At 62.5% G+C, this 27,216-nt stretch overlaps 2 protein-coding genes across 9 annotated transcripts in view; both read right to left on the bottom strand.

The window, feature by feature from the left end:
- Positions 1-937: 937 nt before the first annotated feature.
- CAMK2B (calcium/calmodulin dependent protein kinase II beta) lies at positions 938-26,749 on the bottom strand. 8 transcript variants are annotated; one of them, XM_061351807.1, is made up of 21 exons: positions 26,591-26,749; positions 23,420-23,514; positions 20,111-20,170; positions 19,962-20,016; positions 19,804-19,869; positions 18,294-18,366; positions 17,022-17,124; positions 16,645-16,728; positions 14,842-14,936; positions 14,559-14,681; positions 14,390-14,473; positions 13,188-13,230; positions 12,612-12,686; positions 11,169-11,209; positions 11,012-11,083; positions 8,430-8,474; positions 8,129-8,177; positions 4,574-4,649; positions 4,398-4,492; positions 2,378-2,616; positions 938-1,228 (listed from the first exon to the last, which is right to left on the bottom strand). In XM_061351807.1, exons 1-20 carry the CDS (start codon positions 26,653-26,655, stop codon positions 2,384-2,386), a joined length of 1,632 nt encoding a protein of 543 aa, XP_061207791.1. In that variant the 5' UTR covers positions 26,656-26,749; the 3' UTR covers positions 938-1,228; positions 2,378-2,383. The 8 variants fall into 8 exon arrangements, with proteins under 8 accessions (XP_061207791.1, XP_061207790.1, XP_061207792.1 ...); XM_061351806.1 differs by lacking the exon at positions 938-1,228 and adding an exon at positions 2,128-2,304; XM_061351808.1 differs by lacking the exon at positions 938-1,228 and adding an exon at positions 2,128-2,304 and having other exon boundaries at positions 11,169-11,206.
- Positions 8,537-27,216, bottom strand: part of NUDCD3 (NudC domain containing 3) — a 45,429-nt gene continuing 26,749 nt past the window's right edge. The window contains exon 7 of the mRNA XM_061351816.1: positions 8,537-8,546. The gene's annotated coding sequence lies outside the window, so the exon portion shown is untranslated. The remainder of the gene's footprint in view (positions 8,547-27,216) is intronic.

Raw genomic sequence — 27,216 nt, 5'->3', positions numbered from 1 at the left:
TGCCTTTGGTGGTGGTGTGGGATGGGACAGCCCCCGCGGGGGGCTCAGGATGGGGGGGGGGGGGGCTGTCTGTGTGTCCCCCCCTTTGACCCAGTGAAACCAGCCCCAGGGATGCGGTGCCTGCACCAGTGGGAGGGAAGCAGGGCCGGGGAAGGGGGGGGGGGGTTCCTGCTTCCCACCCCTGCTCCCATCACCTCGGGGGGGCTCCATCAGCCCCCGCTGCCTCCTCTTCCTCCTGTGGAAGGGGGAAGCAGAGCTTTTGCTTGAGGTTGTATCGTGGTCGGTGTTGCTGTCGGTCCCGGGCCCTGGCCCACAGCGCCCAGGCAGGATAAAATTGTCTTTGGCGCTTGTTGCCCCGCTCTGGCTCTGTCTGGGTGGGAATCATGGAATCGACCTTGGGAAAGCCCTTTAAGCTCATCCAGTCCAACCCTTACCCGGCACTGCCGAGGCCACCGCTGACCCATGGCACTGAGGCCTCGGCTCCATGGGGTGTGAACACGTATAGAATAGTTAGGGTTGGAAAGGACCTTAAGATCATCCAGTTCCAACCCCTGTGCCATGGGTAGGGACACCTCACACTAAACCATGGCACCCAAGGCTCTGTTCGACCTGGCCTTGAACACTGCCAGGGATGGAGCATTCACAACCTCCCTGGGCACCCATTCCAGTGCCTCATCACCCTAGCAGGAAAGGATTTCCTCCTTATATCCAATCTAAACTTCCCCTGTTTCAGTTTTAACCCATCACCCCTTATCCTATCACTACAGTCCCTAATGAAGAATCCATCCCCAGCATCCCTATAGCCCCCCTTCAGACACTGGAAGCTGCCCTGGTGCAGCTTGAGGCCGGTTCCTCTTGTCCCACCCCATGGGAGCACAAGGGCTCCTTCCTGCTGCCTGCCAGTTGTAGAGAGCAGTAAGATCCCCCCCTTTATCCATTGGTTTTCCTCATAATTTATTTGCAGTTTTCCCGAGACAAAAACGAAATCCAAGGAATCTTTTACACTTACAAGGCTCAGAAAGAAAAGACGAAGGGTTTTGTTTGGTTGTTTTTTGGAGGGGGGCAGGAAGTGGGTGGAAAAAGAATGAGAGAGAAAAAGGGGGAGAGAAGAGTCAAATTTGGCAACGATCCACCAGCATTCATGGGACAGAAACAGCTCAGCTCAGCTCCTCAACATACAGCGTTAGCGCCCGAGGGTTGCTCCCGCGCAAAGGGCATGCAGAAACGACTGATCAGGATTAAAAAAGAAGAATCATCATCATCATCATCATCATCATCATAATAAATACCCCAAACCCCCCCCCAAGCCCAAACCAGCCCCCAGCAACACGGTGCCTCTGGATGTGGATGGAGATGGGCCAATGGGAAGCGCATGGCCGAGCTGGGGAGGTTGGGGGTGCCAGGGGGTGTGTGTGTGTCCCCTGAGAGGGGAAGGGGTGCGGGAGGGGAGCACTGCCCGGTGCCATGGGGGGGACCCCCGGCGGAGCAGCCTGTGCCCCCTAAGAGACCCGTTCTCTTAGTCTAAAGTGCTTTCGATGCTGCGTCAGTGCTGGCTGGATCGCCCCGAGCCCCTGTCCCAGCCCTGGTACATGGCACCCCCCCCACCCCAAGCCCCATCACCCCCATAAAACCCATCAGCACCCAGAGGTGCCTCTGTCACCAGGCAGGGGACACGGAGGTGGCACCCACCGTACCCCCAGCACCGGGACTTTGCGGAGTGGGGGGGGGGTGCCCCTTGTGTGTGCACCCCCCCCCCCCAAACCCCCCCCTCCCCAGCAGCCGGGGCCCCCCCATGGGAATTCAAAAATAAAGAGCTCTCTCTATGTACAGGGACGGGGAGAGCGAAAGCGGAGCCCAAAGAACAACATCCACCACCAGCAACAGCGACACGCCACAAGCACAGCCGGGGCCGGGGGGGGCCGGGCCGGGACCCCCCTCCCTGCCACAGCCGGGAGACACCCCCAGGCGGAGACAGGCAGAGAGAGAGGGGATGGGGGGGGGGGGGTCTGGCTATGGGAGCGCCCCCCCCCCCCCAGTCCCCACCTAGGGCTGGATGTGGGGTGGGGGTTGGGGCTCCCCCCCCTCTTTTTTTTTTTATAATTTTGGCATTTTTGGGGTTTTTTTGTGTGTTTTTTTTTTTTTGTCTTTTTGTTTTCTGCAAACACAGGCACTGGAGGGGAGGAGCGGGGGGGTTCGGGGGGGTACAGGCATGCGGACGCGTGCTTCGGGGCCGCAGCTCCGGCTGCCGGCTCGGCTCCCATCGCCGGCTCCGTCAGGCTGGAACCAGGACAGCCACCGCCAGCCCTGCGGGGATGCGGGGGGGTGAGGCCGATCCGGGGGACCCCCGTTAACCCCCCCCAACTCCCCCTGCTTTCACCTCCATTCACTGCAGCGGGGCGACCGGGGCCCCCGAGCCGTGGAAGTGGACGTTCTGCCACTTGCCGTCGCGGCGGTGCCACACGCGGGTCTCCTCGGACTGGCTGGTGCGGGGCCGGCCCTGGGCATCGATGTACTGCGTGAGGCGGATGTAGGCGATGCAGGCGGCGTCCTCGCCGATGACGTGAACGTGCGGGTTCAGGATCGTCGTGTGGATGGGTTTGTTGTTCTTGGAGAGCACTGCGGGGAGGCCGGCGGGTGAGGGGGGCAGCGGGATGGATGGGGGGGGCCATGCGGGATGGGAGGGGTGGGTGGGTGAGGGTGGGCAGGGTGCTGGCAGAGCTGGGTGATGGCCACAGGCTGGGGCAGGCAGGGACCAGGGAGAGGATGGGGAAAGGGAGCAAGCAAGGGACTGGTGGGACACAGGCAGGGGCAGACAGGGCAGGGGATGGAGAAGTCTGGGGGGCAGATGGGGGGCAGACAGGGACAGGGGAGAACAAGCAGGGGGAGGGCTGGGGACAGGTGACAAGAGAGGATGGACAGAGGGACAGGCAGGCAGATGGGGAGGATGGAAGGGGATGGGCTGGGTGAGGACAGGCAGGACATGGGCACAGGTAGAGCACAGGCAGGGCACAGGCAGGGCAGAGATAGGGCACAGGCAGGGCACAGGAGGGTGCCGGCGGGGTGCAGGCATAGGCAGAGAGAGGGCAGGGTGCAAGGCAGAGGCAGGCACAGTGCAGGGCAGAGGCAGGGAGCAGGCAGAGTGCAGGGCACAGGCAGGGTGCAGGCAGGGCGCAGGGCACAGGCAGGATGCAGGCAGGGTGCAGGGCACAGGCAGGATGCAGGCAGGGCGCAGGGCACAGGCAGGATGCAGGCAGGGTGCAGGGCACAGGCAGGATGCAGGCAGGGTGCAGGGCACAGGCAGGATGCAGGCAGGGTGCAGGGCACAGGCAGGGTGCAGGGCACAGGCAGGGTGCAGGGCACAGGCAGGGCGCAGGGCACAGGCAGGATGCAGGCAGGGCGCAGGGCACAGGCAGGGTGCAGGCAGGGCGCAGGGCACAGGCAGGGTGCAGGCAGGGCGCAGGGCACAGGCAGGGTGCAGGCAGGGCACAGGGCACAGGCAGGATGCAGGCAGGATGCAGGGCACAGGCAGGGTGCAGGCAGGGCACAGGGCACAGGCAGGATGCAGGCAGGATGCAGGGCACAGGCAGGGTGCAGGGCACAGGCAGGATGCAGGGCACAGGCAGGGTGCAGGCAGGGCGCAGGGCACAGGCAGGGTACAGGCAGGGTGCAGGCAGGGTGCAGGGCACAGGCAGGATGCAGGCAGGATGCAGGCAGGATGCAGGGCACAGGCAGGATGCAGGCAGGGTGCAGGGCACAGGCAGGATGCAGGGCACAGGCAGGATGCAGGCAGGGTGCAGGGCACAGGCAGGATGCAGGGCACAGGCAGGGTGCAGGCAGGGTGCAGGGCACAGGCAGGATGCAGGCAGGATGCAGGGCACAGGCAGGATGCAGGCAGGGTGCAGGGCACAGGCAGGATGCAGGGCACAGGCAGGGTGCAGGCAGGGCGCAGGGCACAGGCAGGTGCAGGCAGGGTGCAGGGCACAGGCAGGGTGCAGGCAGGGTGCAGGGCACAGGCAGGATGCAGGCAGGGCGCAGGCAGGGTGCAGGGCACAGGCAGGGCGCAGGGCAGAGGCAGGGTGCAGGGCACAGGCAGGATGCAGGCAGGGCGCAGGGCACAGGCAGGGCGCAGGGCACAGGCAGGGCACAGGCAGGATGCAGGCAGGATGCAGGGCACAGGCAGGATGCAGGCAGGGTGCAGGGCACAGGCAGGGCGCAGGGCACAGGCAGGATGCAGGCAGGGTGCAGGGCAGAGGGAGGATGCAGGCAGGGTGCAGGGCACAGGCAGGATGCAGGCAGGGCGCAGGGCACAGGCAGGGTGCAGGGCACAGGCAGGGTGCAGGCAGGGCGCAGGGCACAGGCAGGGTGCAGGCAGGGCGCAGGCAGCACCGGGCACTCACAGTTCTCAAAGTAGAAGCGGTGGAAGTCCATCCCCTCCACCAGGTTGCCCAGAGCCTCGGGCTCGAAGGAGGTGAGCCCCGGGTCGCAGATCTTCCTGTGGGGCAGCCATGGGGCAGCCGTGGGGCAGCAGCGGCCACGGCCCCCCCCCCCAAACCCCCCCTGTGACCCCACTCACGCGTAGGCCTCGAAGTCCCCGTTGTTGACGGCCTCAATGAGCTGCTCTGTGATCTTGATGATCTCCTGCTTACGGGCTGGAGGGCCACCGGCACCATCACCACCCTGACCCCATGCCCTGCCCATCCCCCTCCCATCTTCACCCCTATTGCACCCCAGCTTGTTCCCCTCCCCATCCCATCCCTATCTTTATCTCCATCCCTGTCCCCATCCCATCATCCCTGTCCCCATCCCATTCCATCCCTTCCCCAGGGGCCCTGTGCTGGAGGGCTGGGGACAGACACACACATGATGGGGGTGGTGGCAGGGCCAGTGGGACAGGGGCAGATCCATGTCATGGGAGATACTGGGATGGACACGGACATGGGACATGGAGAAGAGATACATGGGGAGAAGGGATGGGGACAGACAGAGGGGGTACAGATGGACCATGGGAACACACACAGGGACCTCCATGCACCCAGGGCCCTGCAGCTCTGCCCTGCCACACCAGTATCGGCCTCCCCATGGTCCTGTGCCCTTCCAGCACATCCCAGCACTACCCAGTGCCATCCCAGTGCCCTTCCAGCACATCCCAGCACTGCCCAGTGCCATCCCAGTGCCCTTCCAGCACATCCCAGCACTGCCCAGTGCCATCCCAGTGCCCTTCCAGCACATCCCAGCACCATCCCAGTGCCCTTCCAGCACATCCCAGCACCATCCCAGTGCCCTCCCAGAACGCTGAGGCGTCCCAGTATCCTCTGAGTGACACCTCAGCATGTACTCCCTGTACTCCTCAATGTCAACCCTCCACGTCCCACTATATCCCAGTGCCATTCCAGTGCATCCAGTTTCATACAAGTGTTTCCCAGTGATATCCCACTCTGTCTCAGTGTAATTCCAGTGCATCCCAGTGCATTACAATAAATCCCAGTTCCATGCAAGTGCATCACAACACATCCCAGTGCCATCCTATTGCATCCCAATGCATGCCAGTGCATCCAAAATGTCCCAGTTCCGTCCTAGTGCAACCCACTGCATCCCAGTGACACCCCAGTACATTCCAGTGCATTCCACTACATCTCAGTTACACCCTGGAGTGTTCCAGTACCAGTCCTGGGCATCTCGATACACCCCAGTTTCCAACAGCACATCTCAGGGCCATCCCAGTGCACTCCAATGCAATCCAGTGCCAGCCTACTGTGTCCCAGTGCCCTTCCAGCATTCCAGTTCATCCCATTTCCATGCCAGTGTCACACTCTTGAATCCCATCATCCCCCTATTGCATCCCAGTACCAATCTACTGAGTCCCAGAACTATTCCAGTGGATCCCACTACATCCCAGTTCCATTCCAGTGCATTGCAATACCATTCTACTGCATCCCAGTACACCCCAGTTAAAACAAGTGCATCTCACTGCTATACCAGTGCATTTCAATTCACCTTGGTACCATATCACTGTATCCCAGAGCCATCCCAGTCCATTTCTGTGTCACCCTCATGTGATCCAGTGCCATCCCAATGCATCTCAGTGTCACCCCACTATATCTCAGTGTGTCCCAGTGCATCTTAATGCCACTCCTGGGCCATCCCAGTGTTCCCCAGTGCACTTCATGTCATTCCAGCACATTCCTACACAGCCTAGTTCCACCTCAGTATGTCCCAGTGTCATCTTAGTGCATGCCAGTGTCATTCCAGCACATTCCAACACAGCCCAGTTCCATCCCAGTGTGTCCCAGTACTAGTGCAGAGCGTATCTTTACACTCCAGTCTGCCCCAGTGAATCCCAGTGATATCCCACTGCATCTCAGTGCCAATCTTCTGAGTCCTAGTGCCATTCCAGTGCATCCCAATACATCCCAGTACTGCCCAGTTCTAAAAAGTGCATCTCAATTAACCTTGGTACCATGCCCCTGTTGGCCAGCATCATCCCAGTGCATCCTGGTGCATGCCAGGCCATCCCAGTGACATTCCAGTACACCCCAGTGCACCCTCATGCACCTTGGCGCCATCCCAGAGCCATCCTAGTCTGCCCCCATGCCACTGCAGTATGTCCCAATCCACCCCAGTGACATTGCACTGCACCCCAATGCCATTCCAGTGCAACCCAATTCAGCCCAGTGCCATATTACTGCATCCCAATGCATCCTAGTGCCATCCCAGTGCATCCCAGTGCTATCCCAGAACATTCCAGTGCTGCCCTAGTGCATCCCAGTGTCATCTCAGTGCATCCCAGTGTATCCCAGTGCCATCTCAGTACACCTCAATGCATCCTAGTGCCAGTATCAGTACATCTCAGCACATCAGTGCATCTCAGTACATCCCAGTGCCATCTCAGTGCATCCCAATGCATCCCAGTACATCCCAATTTACCCCAGTGTCATCCCAGTGCATTCCACCCCCGTCCCAGTGCCATCTCACTGCATCCCAATGCATCCCACTGCCATCTCAGCACATCCCAGTGCATCCCAGCATCATCTCAGTGCATCCTAATGTATCCTAGTGCCACCCCAGTGCATTCCACCTGCCTCCCAGTGCATCCCAGTGCCATCTCAGGCATCCCAATGCATCCCAGTGCCATCCCGGTGCCATCTCAGTGCATCCCAGTGCAGACCAGCGCCACCTCAGTACATCCTAATGCATCTCAGTGCCATCTCAGCACATCCCAGTGCATCCCAGCATCATCTCAGTGCATCCTAATGTATCCTAGTGCCACCCCAGTGCATTCTACCCGCCTCCCAGTGCATCCCAGGCATCCCAATGCATCCCAGTGCCATCCCGGTGCATCCCAGTGCAGACCAGCGCCACCTCAGTACATCCTAATGCATCTCAGTGCCATCTCAGGCATCCCAATGTATCCTAGTGCCACTCCAGTGCATTCCACCCGCCTCCCAGTGCATCCCAGTGCCATCTCAGGCATCCCAATGCATCCCGGTGCATCCCAGTGCAGACCAGCGCCACCTCAGTACATCCTAATGCATCCCAGTGCCATCTCAGTGCATCCCAATGTATCCTAGTGCCACTCCAGTGCATTCCACCTGCCTCCCAGTGCATCCCAGTGCCATCTCAGGCATCCCAATGCATCCCGGTGCATCCCAGTGCAGACCAGAGCCACCTCAGTACATCCTAATGCATCTCAGTGCCATCTCAGCACATCCCAGTGCATCCCAGCATCATCTCAGTGCATCCTAATGTATCCTAGTGCCACCCCAGTGCATTCCACCCGCCTCCCAGTGCATCCCAGTGCATCCCAATGCATCCCAGTGCATCCCGGTGCATCCCAGTGCAGACCAGCGCCACCTCAGTACATCCTAATGCATCTCAGTGCCATCTCAGCGCATCCCAATGTATCCTAGTGCCACTCCAGTGCATTCCACCCGCCTCCCAGTGCATCCCAGTGCCATCTCAGGCATCCCAATGCATCCCGGTGCATCCCAGTGCATCCCAGCGCCACCTCAGTACATCCTAATGCATCTCAGTGCCATCTCAGCGCATCCCAACGTATCCTAGCGCCACTCCAGAGCATTCCAACCCCAGTGCATCCCAGTACCAGCCCCCCCCGCGCAGCCCCCATCACCTTTGGTGTCCTCATCCTCGATGGTGGTGTTGGTGCTATCGGACGACTCCTGCCAGCAGTGCCAGGGGAGAGACACAGACAGAGAGCAGGGTGAGGCCAGGCCCCACCGGGGATGGGGGGGGAAGAGCCTGGCTGGGGCCCGGCAGGACCCCGCTGACACCGGTTGTGCTGGGGACGCCGCCGTCACCCCCTCCCGCCCCGCGCCATGGCTGATGCTGGGGAGATGGAGGCGGAAAGCGGGGCCCAGACGGCCCCGGCGCTACCGGCTGCGGCGGGGCGAGGGGGGGAGAGGCAGCAATACCTTAACGCCGTCCGCGGGGTTATGGATTACCGTAGTTTGAGGCTCCTATGGGAGAAGGGAGAGAGACGGGGGGGGGGGGATAGGGAAGGGAAGGAAGGAAGCAAGAGCCCGGAGGGGGGACAACGGAGTTGGGGGACGACGGAGCGAGCAGCACGCGGACAGGGGCGAAGAGAGACCCAGACCGGATTTGGGGAGGGCAGAGGGGGGAGAGAAGCAGAGAGTCATTAGTCCAGCGGAAGGTGAATGGTTTAATTCACAGAAAGACAGAGGCTGGGGGGAAGTGGGGAGAGAGCTGGGGCAGGGGGAAGGACACAGCAAGAGGAGAAGCTGCAGGGTGGTGGTGGAGGGCAGCCCCGTGCCCATGGGCACTGCAGCCTCACTGCCTGAGCTGGACATCCCCTTACCTGCAGCCTGCATCCCCCACAACAGCTCCATGTCCCCAGGCCCGTGTCCTGGAATCACGGCACCAGCTGGGTGTCCCCATGCCCGTATTCCATATTCATGGTACTGGATGAGCATCCATGTGCCTGCATCCTGGACTCACGGTACCAACTGGGCATCCCTGTGCCTGCATCCTGTATCCATGTGCCCGTATCCTGGACTCAAGGTACCAATGGGCATCCCTGTGCCTGCATCCTGTATCCATGTGCCTGCATCCTGTATCCATGTGCCCGTATCCTGGACTCAAGGTACCAATGGGCATCCCTGTGCCTGCATCCTGTATCCATGTGCCTGCATCCTGTATCCATGTGCCCGCATCCTGCATCCATGTGCCCGTATCCTGGACTCAAGGTACCAATGGGCATCCCTGTGCCTGCATCCTGTATCCATGTGCCTGCATCCTGGACTCACGGTACCAACTGGGCATCCCTGTGCCTGCATCCTGTATCCATGTGCCTGCATCCTGGACTCGCGGTACCAACTGGGCATCCCTGTGCCTGCATCCTGTATCCATGTGCCCGTATCCTGGACTCAAGGTACCAATGGGCACCCCTGTGCCTGCATCCTGTATCCATGTGCCTGCATCCTGGACTCACGGTACCAACTGGGCATCCCTGTGCCTGCATCCTGCATCCATGTGCCTGTATCCTGGACTCAAGGTACCAATGGGCATCCCTGTGCCTGCATCCTGCATCCATATGCCCGTATCCTGGACTCAAGGTACCAATGGGCACCCCTGTGCCTGCATCCTGCATCCATGTGCCTGCATCCTGTATCCATGTGCCTGCATCCTGCATCCATGTGCCCATATCCTGGACTCACGGTACCAACTGGGCATCCCTGTGCCTGCATCCTGTATCCATGTGCCTGCATCCTGCATCCACGTGCCCGTATCCTGGACTCAAGGTACCAATGGGCACCCCTGTGCCTGCATCCTGCATCCATGTGCCCGTATCCTGGATTCACGGTGCCAACTGGGCATCCTTGTGCCTGTATGTTGCATCTCTGTGCCTGTATCCCATACCCACCTTGCTGTCGCCATGCTGGATCATCCCTGTACCTTGTTCCTGCTGACCTGTGACAGCCCCAGCCTGTATCCCACACATACTTCACCATGCTCTGGTCCTGTGTGTCTTGTGGTGGGGTCCCCCCATGTCCATACCCTCTGTGATGGGTACCCCAGGGTCACATCCTGCCACCGCTCCAGTGCCACAGCAGCAGCCCCATGTGCTGTGTCCTGCACCCACCTCACTGTCTCCATTGTGGGGACACCCTCGTGCCCAGGTCAGGAACCCACCTCGTCCCATGGCAGGGCCATCAGGTGCCCATATCCTGCACCCATCTCACTGCACCCACAGCAGGGGCACCCCCATGCCCGTATCCTGCACCCACCTTATCTGTATGGCGAGGGCACCCCTGTGTCCATATCCTGAACCCATGCTGCCCATGGCAGGGATGGATTGTGCCTGTATCCTGCACCAGTGTCACAGGACACTCCTGTACCCGCATCCTTGCACCCACCTTGTCCATGGCTGGGCTCCCCCTTGGCCGTATCTTGCACCCATCTCGCTGCACCCATAGCAGGGGCACCCCTGTGCCCACATCCTGCACCCACCTTGTCCCATGTCAGGGCATCCCCATGCCTGTATCCTGCACCCATCTCATTGCACCCATGGAGGGGGCACCCCTGCGCCTGTATCCTGCACCTACCTTGTCCCATGTCAGGGCATCCCCATGCCTGTATCCTGCACCCATCTCACTGCACCCATGGAGGGGGCACCCCTGTGCCTGTATCCTGCACCCACCTTGTCCCATGGCAGGGCATCCCCATGCCTGTATCCTGCACCCATCTCACTGCACCCATGGAGGGGGCACCCCTGTGCCTGTATCCTGCACCTACCTTGTCCCATGGCAGGGGCACCCTGTGCCTGTATCCTGCACTCACCTTATCCACGCTGCATGGGTGCCCCCACATCCGTATCCTGACCCCCCCCCTCCATCCTCATGCCCCCCCCTTCACCCCCAGCAATACCAGGGCCAGCCGGACAGACAGACGGACAGGGTGGGGGTGCCATGGCGATGGATGGGATGGGGTGGGATGATGGGATGGAGCCAGGGTGGGGGGGCAGGGGAGCACCTACCAGTGCGGCGGGCGGGAGAGTCCCCTTGGGGCTGGTGACGCCAGCGCTGCCTTTGGTGCTGTTGGTCTGAGGCTGAGAGCAGGGAGAAAGAGTTGGGGGGCTCAGTGGCATTGGGGGGGTGACCCCCACCCCCCCCCACCCCCCCACGGGCGCTCACCTTCACACCGTCTGCCTTCTTGTTCAGTAAGCTCTTAGCTGCTGTGGGGGGGGGGGAGAGCATCAGAGACCATCCCCCCCCTCGGGGAACAGGGGACACTGTGTGTGTGTGTCCCCCCACCCTGAACCCCCACCCCTGGCCCCCCACCCTGATGCCCCCCCCAATGTGCCAGCAGCACCCATCACCCCGGTGTCGGGGAGGGGGGAACATGCTGATGGGGGGGTGGCCCCATCCTGGGGTGTCCCCATGTGAGCTTGGGGGGGGTCCCCACCCTGGAGGCCCCCGCGGGGGCTGGCTTACCTTGGAGGAATGCAGAAAGGAAAGCGAGAGAGAGAGGAGGGGGGAGCGAGAGAGAAACGGGGGAAAAAGGGGGGGAAAAGGGAAAAACATAAAAGAAAATCATAAAAAAGACGAGTTGAGTGCAGGGGGGGCAGGGGTGGCCCCTGTGCCCCCCCCCCCCGTGTCACCCTGGAGGGGGACAAGGAGGGGACGAGGAGCATCTCTCACTGCTGTCACTGCTGTCACTGCTATCGCGAGCTCTGCCCATGGGTATGGGGGGGACAGGAGGGGGTCAAAGTGGCCTGGGGGGGGGGGGCTGGTGTCACCTTGAGCATCCTCATTGCTCCTCCAATCTTGGGGACCCCCCCGCTGGTGTCACAGCGCTCGTGGGGTGACACGTCCGGTGACAGCAGGGTGACAGGCATCAGCCCCCAATACGGGGTGGACTAATGGGGGGGGGGGGCACGACACCCCTGCCCCCCCCTTTGGTGGAGCCGTGTCCCCATGGGGGTCCCTGTCGGGGTGTCCCCAAGGGTCCCGGTCCCTCCTCAGGAAGCAGGCGGGCGCTGAGAGGTGGGGGTTTAAACCAGAGCCAAACTGGGGGGGGGTACCCCGGAAGGGGGATGGGGGGGGGCAGATGGAGCCCTTTGGAGGGGGGGCCCCGGTTTAACACCCGCCGAGTGTTCCGCGGCGCCTCGAACACCGGCTGCAGCTCTCAGGAAGCCATGCGGGTTGGGGGGGACGTGCTGGGGCGGGGCCATGGGGCATGCGGCTGGATTCATCCCTCCATGCAGCACATGCATCTCCACATGCAGCATCTCCCCATGCATCTGGGGGGGGTACCCATAAATTACCTCCACCCCCCCCCATTGCTAACCCATAGGGTGTGCGTGCCACCCCCCCGGGGCACAGGCACCCAAGCAGCGATGGGGGAGCACAGGGGGTGACAAGGAGGCGGGGGGGCACAATGGGATCTCTGTCCCCATGGGGGTGATGGGGGGGGGGGGTGCGATGCAGTGCGGGGGGGGAGGGGGGGGGCCATGCATGCGCTCCGATTTCCGAGGAGGGCACCCGAAACCCATGGGGGGGGGGGGGTGAAGGACACAGAGACCAAGCGGGGCCGGGTTAGGGGGGGCCGGGCGGGCCCTTTGCGGACGCGTCTACCTTGTTCCACCAGCCCCAGGGGGGCCCCGGCGGCGGCCGCCGACATGGTCGGAGGAGCGGTGGTCTGTCTGCCCACTGCGGCAGCGGCACGGAGAGGAGAGAACGGAGCGGAGCTCCCGTTAGGAACGGGCCGGGGGGGGGGCGTTGAGGGGGGGGCCCGCAGCCGGGACCCCCGCTTCCCACCCCCCCCTCCCCACCCCCCTCCCTTCTTTTCCCCATCCCAGCAACGGCACCAACGGGGCCGGGCTCTGCTTGCTCCCCTCCCGCACCCTGTGCCCCCCCCCCCCGCAATGGCCGGTAGAGGCGGGGGGGGGGCACACACGGGAGCGGGCACTACCTGCTGCTGTGTGCGGGGGGGGGGCCGCGTCCTGCCCCCCCCTTGGGTACCGCACGCCCCGTCCTCGGCGACAGGGGAAAAAACGGGGGGGGGGGGGGGGGGGGTGGCAAAAGGGGGGTTGGGGGGTAAAGAGAGAAAGACAGCGACAGAGAGAGGGGGAGGGGCACCAGCCTCGGCGGGGGCTGCGGGCGGGGGGGCTGCGGCCCCGGCTCACCCCGGCAGCGGGAGCCCCCCCTTACCTGAGAAGTTCCGGGTGGCCAACATGGTGGTGAGGATGGCGCCCTGCGGGGGGCACAGAGAGAGAGAGATGCGGGGGGCAGCGGGGTGCGGGAGGGGGGTGTGGGGTGGGGGGTGCAGGATGGGGCTGTGGGGTCCGGGAGGGGGGCATGGGGTAGGGATGCACAGCAAGGCCATGGGGTCCGGGTGCAGGATGGGGCCATGGGGTGCAGGATGGGGGTGTGGGTTGTGGGGTGCAGAATGGGGCTGTGGGGTCCGGGAGGGGGCCATGGGGTAGGGATGCACAGCAAGGCCATGGGATGGGGATGCAGGATGGGGCCATGGGGTAGGGATGCAGGTAAGGCCATGGGGTGGGGGGCAGGAGGGTGGAGGATGGGGCCATGGGGTGCAGGATGGGGGTGTGGGGTCCAGGAGGGGGGCATGGGGTAGGGATGCACGGTAAGGCCATGGGGTGGGGGTGCAGGATGGGGCCATGGGATGGGGATGCAGGAGGGTTCAGGATGGGCCATGGGTGCAGGATGGGGGTGTGGGTTGTGGGGTGCAGGATGGGGCTGTGGGGTCCGGGAGGGGGGCATGGGGTAGGGGTGCACGGTAAGGCCATGGGGTGGGGGTGCAGGATGGGGCCTTGGGTTGAGGATGCAGGAGGGGGGCATGGAGTGGGGGTGCAGGAGGGTGTAGGATGGGGGTGTGGGGTCCGGGAGGGGGACATGGGGTAGGGATGCACGATAAGGCCATGGGGTGCAGAGGTGCAGGATAGGGCCATGGGTTCAGAGGTGCAGGATGGGGCTGTGGGGTCTGGGAAGGGGCCATGGGGTAGGGGTGCAGGAGGGTGCAGGATGGGGCTGTGTTTTGTGGGGTGCAGGATGGGGCTGTTGGGTCCGGGAGGGGGGCATGGGGTAGGGATACACGATAAGGCCATGGGGCGGGGATGCAGGATGGGGCCATGGGGTGGGCGTGTATGATGGGGCCATGGGATGGGGATGCAGGATGGGGCCATGGGGTAGGGATGCAGGATGGGGCCATGGGATGGGGATGCAGGATGGGGCCATGGGATGGGGATGCAGGATGGGGCCATGGGGTGGGAGTTCAGGAGGGTGCAGGATGGGGCCACGGCACTGTCAGAATGGGGCTGTGCCGGTGGGAATGCACTGGGATGGGACCATGCCCGGGGTGGGGGGGGGGGGTCACTCTTGGGGGGTCTCACCTTGAGCTTCCTCCGGGCGTTGAACTTTTTCAGACACTCGACCGTCTCCTGCCTGTGCATCATGGAGGCCACGGTGGAGCGTTGCTGCGGGGACAGGGGGGTCAGCACCAGCGCTGCAGCATGGGGCGGGGGGGGGGGGACCCCCATGGGGCAGAGGCTGGGCACTTACGCAGACCCACGGGTGCTTGAGGGCCTCGTGCGCTGTGATGCGCTTGGCAGGGTTGATGGTCAGCATCTGGTTGATGAGGTTTTTCGCTTCGGGGGTGACCGTGTCCCACTCGGGTGAAGGGAACTGGGGGGGGGGGGGGTGGCACAAGGGGACACCGGGGGGGTGATGATGGGGAGGGACAGCCCCACGGTGCCTCGCTGCACACCCCCAGCCCACCATGGGAGAGGGGGCTCAAAGCCTTCCCCCAGTAGGTTCCAGTCAACCCCCGGCACCAGGGACTTACATCGTAGGCACCGGCCTTGATCTGTTGGTAGAGTTTGTGCTGGTCCTCGTCCCAGAAGGGCGGGTACCCCACCAGCAGGATGTACAGGATGACGCCTGCGCAAGGGACAGCGGCATCAGGGCCAGGGCACGGGGCTGGGGTGGAGGCAGGATAGGTACAGGGATGGGAGCAGGATGAAGGGGATGGGACCAGGAAGAAGGGGATGGGATCAGGATGAATGGGATGGGATCAGGATGAAGGGGATGGGATCAGGATGAAGGGGATGGGAGCAGGATGAAGGGGATGGGATCAGGAAGAAGGGGATGGGAGCAGGATGAAGGGGATGGGATCAGGAAGAAGGGGATGGGACCAGGATGAAGGGGATGGGACCAGGATGAAGGGGATGGGACCAGGATGAAGGGGATGGGATCAGGATGAAGGGGATGGGATCAGGATGAAGGGGATGGGACCAGGATGAAGGGGATGGGATCAGGATGAAGGGGATGGGATCAGGATGAAGGGGATGGGATCAGGGTGAAGGGGATGGGATCAGGGTGTAGGGGATGGGATCAGGGTGAAGGGGATGGGATCAGGGTGAAGGGGATGGGATCAGGGGGGGATGCAGGGAGGACAGGGTGAAGGGGATGGGATCAGGATGAAGGGGATGGGATCAGGGTGAAGGGGATGGGATCAGGGTGAAGGGGATGGGATCAGGGTGAAGGGGATGGGACCAGGGTGAAGGGGATGGGATCAGGGTGAAGGGGATGGGATCAGGATGAAGGGGATGGGAAGGATGAAGGGGATGGGATCAGGGAAGGGGATGGGACAGGGGAGGGGATGGGACAGGGAGGGATGGGCAGGGGGGGATGGGTCAGGGGATGGGATCAGGGTGAGGGGATGGGATAGGGTGAAGGGGATGGGATCAGGGTGAAGGGGATGGGATCAGGATGAAGGGGATGGGACCAGGGTGAAGGGGATGGGATCAGGATGAAGGGGATGGGACCAGGATGAAGGGGATGGGACCAGGATGAAGGGGATGGGACCAGGATGAAGGGGATGGGACCAGGATGAAGGGGATGGGATCAGGATGAAGGGGATGGGATCAGGAAGAAGGGGATGGGATCAGGGTGAAGGGGATGGGATCAGGATGAAGGGGATGGGACCAGGATGAAGGGGATGGGATCAGGGTGTAGGGGATGGGATCAGGATGAAGGGGATGGGATCAGGATGAAGGGGATGGGACAGGATGAAGGGGATGGGATCAGGGTGAAGGGGATGGGACAGGATGAAGGGATGGGACCAGGTGAAGGGGATGGGATCAGGGGGGATGGGACAGGGGGGGATGGGATCAGGGTGAAGGGATGGAGCAGGGTGAGGGGATGGGACCAGGAAGAAGGGGATGGGATCAGGATGAAGGGGATGGGACCAGGAAGAAGGGGATGGGACCAGGATGAAGGGGATGGGAGCAGGATGAAGGGGATGGGACCAGGAAGAAGGGGATGGGACCAGGATGAAGGGGATGGGAGCAGGATGAAGGGGATGGGACCAGGATGAAGGGGATGGGACCAGGATGAAGGGGATGGGATCAGGATGGGGACAGGGATGGGTCCAGGATGGGTCCAGGATGAAGACTGGGATAGGGCTGGGACAGGAACTGTGCTGGGACCGACATAAAACCAGGATAGGGAGCAGGATGAAACTGGGATGGGAAAAGGATGGAACCAGGAAGGTGATGGGATTGGGGCCAGGTGCGGATCAGGAGGGGGATCGGGGAGGCACTGGGCAGGGATCAGGTGGGATCAAGCAGGGACAGGGATCACCTACCGCATGCCCAGATGTCCACAGGTTTGCCATAGGCCTCTTTGCGCAGGACTTCAGGGGAGAGGTATCCCGGTGTGCCCGCAAAGCCTGGATGGGATGGGCAGGAGCTGAGCCATGGCAGCATGGACGGGACAGGGACAGGACAGGGACACAAAGGGGGACAGGGGCACGGACATGGACAGGGATAGGGACAGGATAGGAACATGGACACAGACAGAGACAGGACCAGGGACAGGACAGGAACATGGACACAGACAGGGACAGGATGCAGTGGGCATTGCACTGGTGCACAGGGATGTGCTGGGCACAGGGTAGAGAAAAGGTGGACACTGGGGGACACAGGGGGCATGGGGGGACACAGGGGCACTCATGGCACTCACCGAACCAGGCCTGCTGATCCCCCTGCACCTCGATGGCGAGGCCGAAGTCGGCCAGTTTCACTGCAGCCCCTTTGCACTTGCTGGCCAGGAGCAGGTTCTCCGGCTGCGGAGCCAGCACCAGGTATGGGCAGCACCAGGTATGGGCAGCACCAGGTATGGGCAGCACCGGGTGCAGGCAGCACCGGGTATGGGCAGCATCAGGTATGGGCAGCATCAGGTATGGGCAGCACCGGGTATGGGCAGCATCGGGTATGGGCAGCGCCGGGTACAGGCAGCATCAGGTATGGGCAGCACTGGGTGCAGGCAGTGCCAGGTATGGGCAGCACCGGCTATGGGCAGTGCCAGGTGTGGGCAGCACTGGGTACGGGCAGTGCCAGGTATGGGCAGCACCGGGTATGGGCAGTGCCGGGTACAGGCAGCACCGCGTACAGGCAGCACCAGGTATTGGCAGTACCGGGTATGGGCAGTGCCAGGCATGGGCAGCACCGGGTATGGGCAGCACTGGGTATGGGCAGTGCCAGGTATCGGCAGTGCTGGGTATGGGCAGTGCCGGGAATGGGCAGCACAGGGTACAGGCAGTGCCAGGCATGGGCAGCACCGGGTATGGGCAGTGCCGGGTACAGGCAGCACCGGGTACAGGCAGCACCAGGTATTGGCAGTACCGGGTATGGGCAGCATCGGGTATGGGCAGTGCCGGGAATGGGCAGCACAGGGTACGGGCAGTGCCGGGTACAGGCAGCACCGGGCACAGGCAGTGCTGGTTATGGGCAGCACTGGGTACGGGCAGCACTGGGTAGAGGCAGTGCCAGGTATGGGCAGCACCAGGTATGGGCAGCACTGGGTACGGGCAGCACTGGGTAGAGGCAGTGCTGGGTATGGGCAGCACCAGGTACAGGCAGTGCCAGGTACGGGCAGCACTGGGTACGGGCAGCACTGGGTATGGGCAGTGTCAGGTACGGGCAGCACTGGGTACAGGCAGCACCGGGTACAGGCAGTGCCGAGTATGGGCAGGGAGGGAGAGGAGGCCGTGGGAGGAAGTAGAGGGGCTTTGCAGCCACCATGGAGTGGGTCCTGCCCCGGGGGGGTCTGCCCGGCCCCCGCTGGTTTCACCATCACCCCACACCCACAGCTAAACTTGAGCACCCCCCGCACCCCAAGAGGTTGAGTTCCGCCCCCCCCCAGGAGCCAGGGGTTTGGGGTCCCACCAAGCCAGGCCCCCCCCACCCAAGGGACCCCTTGCAGAGGGGCAGACGGACAGATGGGGGGGCTCACCTTGAGGTCCCTGTGGACGACCCCCATCTGGTGACAGTGGAGGACGGCCTCCAGGATCTGCTGGATGCAGTGGCTGCGTGCAAATGGGGGGGGGGGGTCAGGGGCACGCTGCCCCCCCCACCTCCTGCCCCCCCAAACCAGCCCCTGGCCCCACTGCGCCTGGGGGGAACCCTACAGAAACATCAGTATCTCATATTGGGGGGGTGCTGAGCTTGGCACCCCCATACCCCTGCCTGGGGGGACACCCCTGGGTGCCCCTCAGGGGGTGCCCCCATGGAACTACGGGGGTCACCCTCCTGGTGCTGCTGTGCCGCCCCCCAGCCCTGCTGCCCCTCGGGACCCCCAGACAGGACTCACAGGAGAGGGACGGGGGGGATGCGGGCAGGGTGGATGGAGACGAGACAAGAAAGAAAGAGGGAAGGAGCGGGGGGGATGAGAGGCTGGAATGGGGGTGAAGGGGGGGCCCTCGCCCGGCTGGGGGGTGCTGGGGCATGGGGGGGGGGGGGCAACCTCCCTGTAAGGGGGGTGGCAAAAAAAAGTGGGGGGGGGGGTGTCAGAAAAAGGAGGGAGGAGAGAGCCCCAGAGCGGGGTCCCAGCGCGGGCACAGATGCTCCGGCAGGCGGGGGGCACGGCCCCCCCGGCCCCCCCCGTTAATACTGACCTGCGGCTCCCTCTGCACAGGGGCAAAGTGATGGGTGGGAGAAACGCGCTAATAGCTCATGGACACAGTGACTGCAAAACAAAACGGGGGGCGGGGGGGGCGGGATGGCGGGGGGGGGGGTCAGGATGGGGGTGAAGGGGAGGGATGGGGGAATAGGTGGGAGGGGTTAGGATGGGGATAAAGGGGTGGGATGGGAGAGGGATGGGGTGGGAGTGGGGGGCAGGAGGACGGAGGGGCAGGTTGGGGGGCAGCAGGAGGTGGAACAGAGGGAAGGGGGTGCTGGGGGGAGGCAGCGAGCAGAGGGGCAGCGGTGGGACACATGGACGGACACACGGACACGCACAGAGCCCGAGCGACGCGTGATGGGAGACAGGGAGGGATTGGGGGGGACAGGGGAGGACGGATGGAAAGGGATGGGGTGGGATGGGGATGGGGACGGGGGGGGGGGGGGCGGAGATGGGGAACGAGCCCCCCCCCAGAAACAATGTTGTGAAAGCCCAGAGACCACGGGGATGGGCACACGGTGGCACACGGGGCGCTGGGGGCCTGGCACCAGCACGGGGGGGGGGGCCCTGGGGGCCCCCCACCAGCCACCAGCCACTCCCCACACATGTTATGACAGCACCAGGCCTCAGCGGCAGGGGGGGACATGGGGGGGCCCACTGAGCACCCAGCAGCAGGATGGAGCCGGGGGGGGGGGCAGGGTAAGAACCACCCCCCCCACACTGGGTGCCCCCCTTTCCTGCCTCGCTGGAGCTGCCCCATCCCTGCAGCCCCCCCCGGGGGGTTGGCACTGGGGGTGTCCAAGGGGGGGTTTAGGGGGGGTCTGGGTGGGGGCGCGGGGCTCACCTGGCATCGGCTTCACTGTAGTATTCCCGCGCCACGATGTCCTCAAAGAGCTCACCCCCGGTCACCCTGAAACACACGGAGCCGGCGCCGTCACCCCGGGACACGGACCAAGGACCCCCCCCCCCCCGGTACCCCCGGTACCCCCCGGCCGCACTCACAGGTCGAAGACGAGGTAATGGAAACCCTCCTCGGAGATGCTGTCGTGGAGCCGCACTGCAGGGACAGGGATGGGCGCAGGGGTGGGCGCAGGGATGGGAGCCAAGGGGGACCCCCCCCCCCCACCGTGGCCCAGGGGGTCCCCGCTCACCGATGTTGGAGTGCTTCAGGAGCCGGCAGATCCGGGCCTCGCGCTCCAGCTTCTGGTGGTCTGGGGGGAGAAGGGGGAGCCCTGAGCCCCAACAGCACCCAGCTCCCCCGCACTGCAGCCACACGGGGGGTGTGGGTGCGCACACGTGTGTAGGGGCACACATGTGTGTGTGTGTGTGCAGGTGTGTGCATGTGTGCGGTTGTGCGTGCTTATGCAGCTGTGATGTGTGCAGGTACATCTGGGGGTGTGCATGTATGGATGGGTGTGCATGTATGGATTTGTGTGCATGTATGGATTTGTGTGCATGTATGGATGTGTGTGCATGTATGGATGCGTGTGCATGTATGGATGCGTGTGCATGTATGGATGCGTGTGCATGTATGGATTTGTGTGCATGTATGGATTTGTGTGCATGTATGGATGTGTGTGCAAGCATGTATGTGAACATATGTGTGTGCATGTATGCATGTGTGTGCAAGCACATACATGCACATATGTAAGTGTGCATGTATGCATGTGTGTGCAAGCATGTATGTGCACATCTGTGGATGCGCATGTATGGACGTGTGCATGTATGGATGTGTGTGCAAGCACGTATGTGAACATATGTGTGTGCATGTATGGATGTGTGTGCATGTATAGATGTGTGTGCAAGCATGTATGGGTACATATGTGCTTCTGCGTGTATGGATGTGTGTGCAAGCATGTATGTGCACATCTGTGATTGTGCATGTATGGATGTGTGTGCAAGCATGTATGGGTACATATGTGCTTCTGCGTGTATGGATGTGTGTGCAAGCATGTATGTGCACATCTGTGATTGTGCATGTATGGATGTGTGTGCATGTATGGATGTGTGTGCAAGCATGTATGGGTACATATGTGCTTCTGCGTGTATGATGTGTGTGCAAGCATGTATGTGAACATATGTGGGTGCATGTATGGATGTGTGTGCAAGCATGTATGTGCACATATGTGGGTGAGCATGTATGGATGTGTCTGCATGTATGGATGTGTGTGCAAGCATGTATGTGCACATCTGTGGGTGAGCATGTATGGACGTGTGTGCATGTATGGATGTGTGTGCAAGCATGTAGGTGCACATCTGTGATTGTGCATGTATGGATGTGTGTGCATGTATGGATGGGTGCGCATGTATGTACGTGAACATCTGTGATTGTGCATGTATGGATGTGTGTGCAAGCATGTACATGAACATCTGTGTGTGTGCATGTATGGATGGGTGCACATGTATGGATGTGTGTGCAAGCATGTATGTGCACATCTGTGATTGTGCATGTATGGATGTGTGTGCAAGCATGTACACACACATCTCTGGTTGTGCATGCGTGCAGTTGCGTGTACATGTGTGCAGTTGCGGGTGTGGGTGTACGTGGGGCTGTCCATGCATGTACACGTGTCCAGGTGTGCTGTGTGAGGCTGTACTTGTGTGGATGGGTGAACCTGTGTGTGGCTGTACATACATGTACATGTGTACGGCGGTACATGTGTGAGGCAGTACATCCATGCGGTCATGCTTGCGGGCACACGTGTGTCTTTAGGTGTGGCTGTACCTGTGTACAGGTGTACATCCGTGTGCCTGTACCTCTGTGTATGTGTACCCGTGTGTGTGTATTCACATGTATGTACCCATGTGCTGGGCAGGGCTGTGAGGGTGCACACAGACACACACACGCAGCTCACAACCCCCTGCACACATGTGCGGGTGCACACACACGTGTGTAACCACGGTCACACATACAGCTCACACGTGTGTGCACACACACAGCATCATAGACACAATGTGCACACGTGTGTGCAAACACACACATCCATTGCCCAGTACCCACATGTGTGCGCACACATAGAGCATGCATACACAGCCTGCTAACATGTGCACACACGTCACACACACACGCACCCCATGTCACACTCCAGGCACACGTCCTGCACATGTACAGTGCACATGCCTGTGCATGTTGCACATGTTGCTCACACACGTGCACACATACACTTGTGTACCCCCCACGTGTGCACCCATGAACAGCCATGTGCACACACGTGTACACATGCCATGTACACATCGCGCATACATGTGCACACACACACTGCTCACACCCATGTGCACCCCCCATTCCACTCACTCTTAGGCATGCACATAGTACATGCATGTATGCACACACACATGTACACAGACACGTATGCACACACACATGTACACAGACACGTATGCACACACACATGTACACAGACACGTATGCACACACACATGCATGTACACACATACGCACACACACATGTACACACACACATGTACACACACACAAATGCATGTACACACACGCATGTACACACACATACACATGTATGCACATACACATGCATGTACACACACATACACATGTACACACACAAATGCATGTACACACACGCATGTACACACACATACGCACACACAAACGCATGTACACACACGTGCACACACACGCAGGTACACACACATATGCACACACACATGTACACACACATGTGCACACACACACACGCAGCTCACACGCATGTGCAACCCCTGCGGTGGTGCAGGGACCCTGCGGGGCAGCAGGAAGGAACAGGAAGGGCCAGAGCCAGCCCCATGGAGCACCCTGCAACCCCCCAGCACCACAGTACCACGGGTGTGATGGGTGCCCCGGGTGTGATGGGTACCATGGGTACCACGGGTGTGATGGGTGCCCTGGGTATGATGGGTACCACAGGTGTGATGGTACCACGGGTGTGATGGGTGCCCCAGGTGCAATGGGTACCACGAGTGTGATGGGTGCCCTGGGTGTGATGGGTACCACGAGTGTGATGGGTGCCCTGGGTGCTCTGGGTGCCCTGGATGTGATGGTACCATGAGTGTGATAGGTACCATGGGTGTGATGGGTACCATGGGTGTGATGGGTGCCCCGGGTGCGATGCATACCACGGGTGCGATGGGTGCGCTGGGTGTGATGGGTGCCCCGGGTGCGATGCATACCACGGGTGCAATGGGTGCCCTGGGTGTGATGGGTACCACGGGTGTGATGGGTACCACGGGTGTGATGGGTGCCCTGGGTGTGATGGGTACCACGGGTGTGATGGGTACCACGGGGGTGATGGGTGCCCTGGGTGGGATGGGTACCACAGGTGTGATGGGTACCACGGGTGTGATGGGTGCCCCGGATGTGATGGTGCCCTGGGTGTGATGGGTGCCGCAGGCACGCCGCACATCCCCACGGGCACTGGGGGCCAGGCCAGGGGTGCCTCGGGGGAGTCCCGGGGGGCTCCTACCTCTGGCCGAGAGCTTTTTGGTGTTGATGATCTTGGCGGCGTACTCATGGCCGGTGCAGAGCTTGACACAGCGCCGGACCACCGAGAAGGCGCCTCTGGGGGGAGCAGGGATGGGCTCAGCCCCCCCCGACCCCCAAACACGGCTCCCCCCCGTGACTCAGCACCCAGGAACGGGGCTGCACTGCCCGTGACTCAGCAGCAGGGGGTGAACCCCGCGCCGGGGGGGGGGCCCTGACACCGAGGGCCTGTGGATGGGAGGTGCTGGAGGGGAATGGGGAGGGAGGGAGAGCGTGGCAGGGGCCGGGGCAGCATCACGGCGGGGAGGGGGTGCGGGAAGGATCCGGCACCGGCAGCCTGTTGCCATGGGGACAGCGGGTGGCCCGGATGGTGGCGATGGCCGTGGTGATGGGGATGATGGGGATTGTGGCAGTGATGGTGGTAGCAGTAGTGGTGATGGGGGTGATGAGGGTGGTGGAGATGCTGATGGGGATGATGGGGATGATGATGATGATGGAGTGATGGAGATTATGATGATGAGGATGATGGGAGTGATGGAGATTATTGTGATGGGGATGATGGGGGTGATGGTGGTGGTGGAGATGGTGATGATGTGGATGGGGATGATGGTGATGGGAACTGTGGAAATGATGGGGATGGTGACGATGTTGATGGGGATGATGATGATGGTGGGAATGATGGGGATGATAGTGGTGAAGGTGATGATGGAGATGATGGTGATGGTAGTGATGGTGGAGATGGGGATGATGGAGGGGATGGGGATGATGGAGGGGATGGGGATGACGGAGGGGATGGGGATGACGGAGGGGATGCGGATGATGGAGGGGATGGGGATGATGGAGGGGATGGGGATGATGGAGGAGATGGGGATGATGGAGGGGATGGGGATGACGGAGGGGATGCGGATGATGGAGGGGATGGGGATGGCGGAGGGTATGGGGATGACAGAGGGGATGGGCATGATGGAGGGGATGGAGATGATAGGGATGGGGATGATGGAGAGGATGGGGATGATGGAGATGATGGGGATGATAGGGATGGGCATGATGGAGATGATGGGGATGATGGAGATCATAGGGGTGGAGATGATGGAGAGGATGGGGTTGATGGGCATGGGGATGATGAAGATGATAGGGATGATGGAGATGATGGAGATGATGGAGATGATGGGGATGATGGGCATGATGGGGATGATAGGGGAGGGGATGATAGAGATGATGGGGAAGAGGATGATGGGTAGGGGGATGATGGAGATGATGGGAAATGGGATGATGGAGATGGGGATGATGGGGAAGATGGGGAAGATGATGATGGGGAAGGGGATGATGGAGATGATGGGAAAAGGGGTGATGGAGATGGGGGAGATGGGGATGATGGGGAAGATAGGGAAGAAGATGATGGGGAAGGGGATGATGGAGATGATGGGAAAAGGGATGATGGAGATGAGGATGATGGGGATGATGGGGATGATGGGGAAGTGGATGATGGAGATGATGCAGATGGGGATGATAGTGGTTATGGTGATGATGGCAGTGAGCACAGGGCCTGGCTGCAAGCACACCGGGGCACAGGGAGGCAGCAGCAGCCCCAGGGATGGGGATATCGTGCCCATGCCCGGCAGCAGCACCTGCTCACCCGCAGCCCCTCCTGGTGCCACCAGTGCCTGTGCTCCCCCAGCACCACTGTCCCTGCGGTCCCCTGCCCATCTCCTGCCTGTCCCTAAGGCAGCAGTGCCCCCGCTATGCCTGCACTCCGCAGTCCCATGCCAAGGTCCCATGGGGACACTCGGACCCTGTCCACCCCCTGTGCCCCAGGTCCCCCTCATGGCCATGGGATGGGAGGGACTCCCTGGACCCCATCCCCTCCCCACAGGGCCGCGGGGACAGGGTCCTGGGGGGGGTTCCAGCTCCCACCCCCCCCGTGCCTCAGTTTCCCACGGGCCGATGCCCCCCACAGCCCCGGCTGGGGGGCGATGCACGCAGCGGCTGGTGGGTGACACAGAGGGATGGGGGGATGGGGACCGCGTTGCCATGGCAACCAGGACGGGCTGCATTTTGGGGAGAACGAGGGAATGGCCCCCGATGGCACCAACACCTCCCCCCCCCCCCCAAAGGGAGCCCTGGTAACCCCAGCAGAGCATCCCTCTGCCACCCCAATGGGATCTGCCCCCCCCGCTCCCCGTTTTATGCCCCCCCCCCGCACACAGGTCGGGGGCTGATCTGCCTCTTCCCCCGCGCCCCCCCCCCCCCGTGGCCCTGGGGGCAAATGAGTCCCCCGCAAACGAACCAAGCTCCTCCAACACCTGCACGGGGGGGGGGGGGTAAGGGATGGAGGGACCGGGGGTTGGGGGTCCTTAGGCGCGTCCATTGGGGCTGGCATCTCCTAAGGACTGGCGGGGGGGGGGGGCAGATTTGGGGAGTTATGTAAGGCCCAAAGGGGTCCAAGGGGGGGTGGGGGGTCTGCAAGGACCACGGGGAGGGGGGGCCATGGGCGAGGGGATGGGTGGGGAGCTCCGGAGCTCTGTAGGGGTGGGGGGCTCGGGGGGCGTCTAAAGGGAGCAGGAGCCAAGAGGACTCAAGGACGGTCAGGATGATGAGGGATGCCTGTAGGGACGGGGGGGCATAAGGATTCGGATGGGGGGGTCTCTATCGTGATTAAAGAGGTCTATAGGGTCTGTAAGCGCTGGGGGGCATTGATGATGGCTAGAGGGGGGGTGTCTGGGTGTCCATAAGGGGATCCGGAGAGATGGGGGTGCTGCGAGGATGGGGGGGTCTATAGGAGCAAGGGGGAGCTGTAATGACCGGGGGGACTGCAGGACCCGGGGCGGGATCAGGTCTGGGGGGGGGGGGGGTCTGTGAGGACCGGGGGGGGGGGGGGATCGGGTCAAGGGCGGCTCTAAGGACTGGTGGGGGGATGTGAGGATGGGAGTCCCCGGGGGGGGGGGGGGGGAGGGGTCCGGGCTGTAAAGAACGGGGAGGGGGGGGGGGGGGAGGCAGGGCCAGTCCCGGGGGAGGGGGCTGGGCAGGGCCGGTCCCGGTTGAGGCGGAGGGGAGGGGGGGGGGGCCCCCGCGTCACGTCTGCACCGAGCGGCGGCCGGAGCCCCGGGCAGCGCCCCCCGCCCGCTGGCCCCCCCCCCGGGTCCGCGGCTCTTACTTGCCGATCTCCTCGTAGAGCTGGTACTCGTCGGTGAAGCGGGTGCAGGGCACGGTGGTGGCCATGCTGCCGCCGCGCCGCGCCGCAATGAGCAGCCCCGGCACCGGCTCCGCTCCGGCTCCGGCTCCGCCCGGCGCGGGGGGGCGGGAGGGAGGGAGGGAGGGAGGGAGGGAGGAGGCGCCGCGGGCGGGGGAGGCTCCAGCCCGGGACAGCCCCCGCCGCCCCCCGGACGGGATCTCCCCCCCCCAACCCCCCCCCCCATCTCCGGGCCCCGGCCCTGCCCCCGCGCTGGGACCACCCCCGGTGTCGTCTTCCCCCCCCCCCCCCCCCGGACCCCCGGGATCCCCCTTTTCCCCCCGGGTCTCTTTACCCCCCCATGGGGGTGACACACCCACCCCACACCCAGACACCTCCCCCCCCCGGGATCGCACGTTCCCCCGAGGACCCCAAATCCACCGTGCCACCCCCAAGCCCCCAATATCAGCCCCCCCGGGGACCCCACCTCCATCATCCCCCCAACACCGCACCCTCCCAGTGTCACCCCAAACAATCCCTCCCCCCAACTGGGGAAGGGGCTGGGGGGGGGCAAAAATCCCCCCCCCCAACGGGGCACCCTGAAGCCCCCC

The sequence above is a fragment of the Neopsephotus bourkii genome, unplaced genomic scaffold, assembly GCF_033783945.1.
Source record: "Neopsephotus bourkii isolate Nb327-2 ecotype Australia unplaced genomic scaffold, CSIRO-AGI_Nbou_v1 NB_610, whole genome shotgun sequence".
In the NCBI taxonomy this organism is placed as follows: domain Eukaryota; kingdom Metazoa; phylum Chordata; class Aves; order Psittaciformes; family Psittacidae; genus Neopsephotus; species Neopsephotus bourkii.
The sequence above is the reverse complement of the archived record's forward strand: the minus strand, read 5'-3'. Positions and strand labels throughout refer to the sequence as shown.

What these genes read in the sequence shown, in the direction of transcription:
- CAMK2B (XM_061351807.1), bottom strand. Translation starts at nt 26,655, where the DNA reads ATGGCCACCACCGTGCCCTGCACCCGCTTCACCGACGAGTACCAGCTC. An exon ending in TCAAGCACCCGTGGGTCTGC is followed by an intron (nt 14,474 to 14,558) that starts GTAAGTGCCCAG and finishes CTGTCCCCGCAG; the next exon opens with CAACGCTCCACCGTGGCCTC. An exon ending in CTCTCCCGCCCGCCGCACTG is followed by an intron (nt 8,475 to 11,011) that starts GTAGGTGCTCCC and finishes CTTCTCCCATAG; the next exon opens with GAGCCTCAAACTACGGTAAT.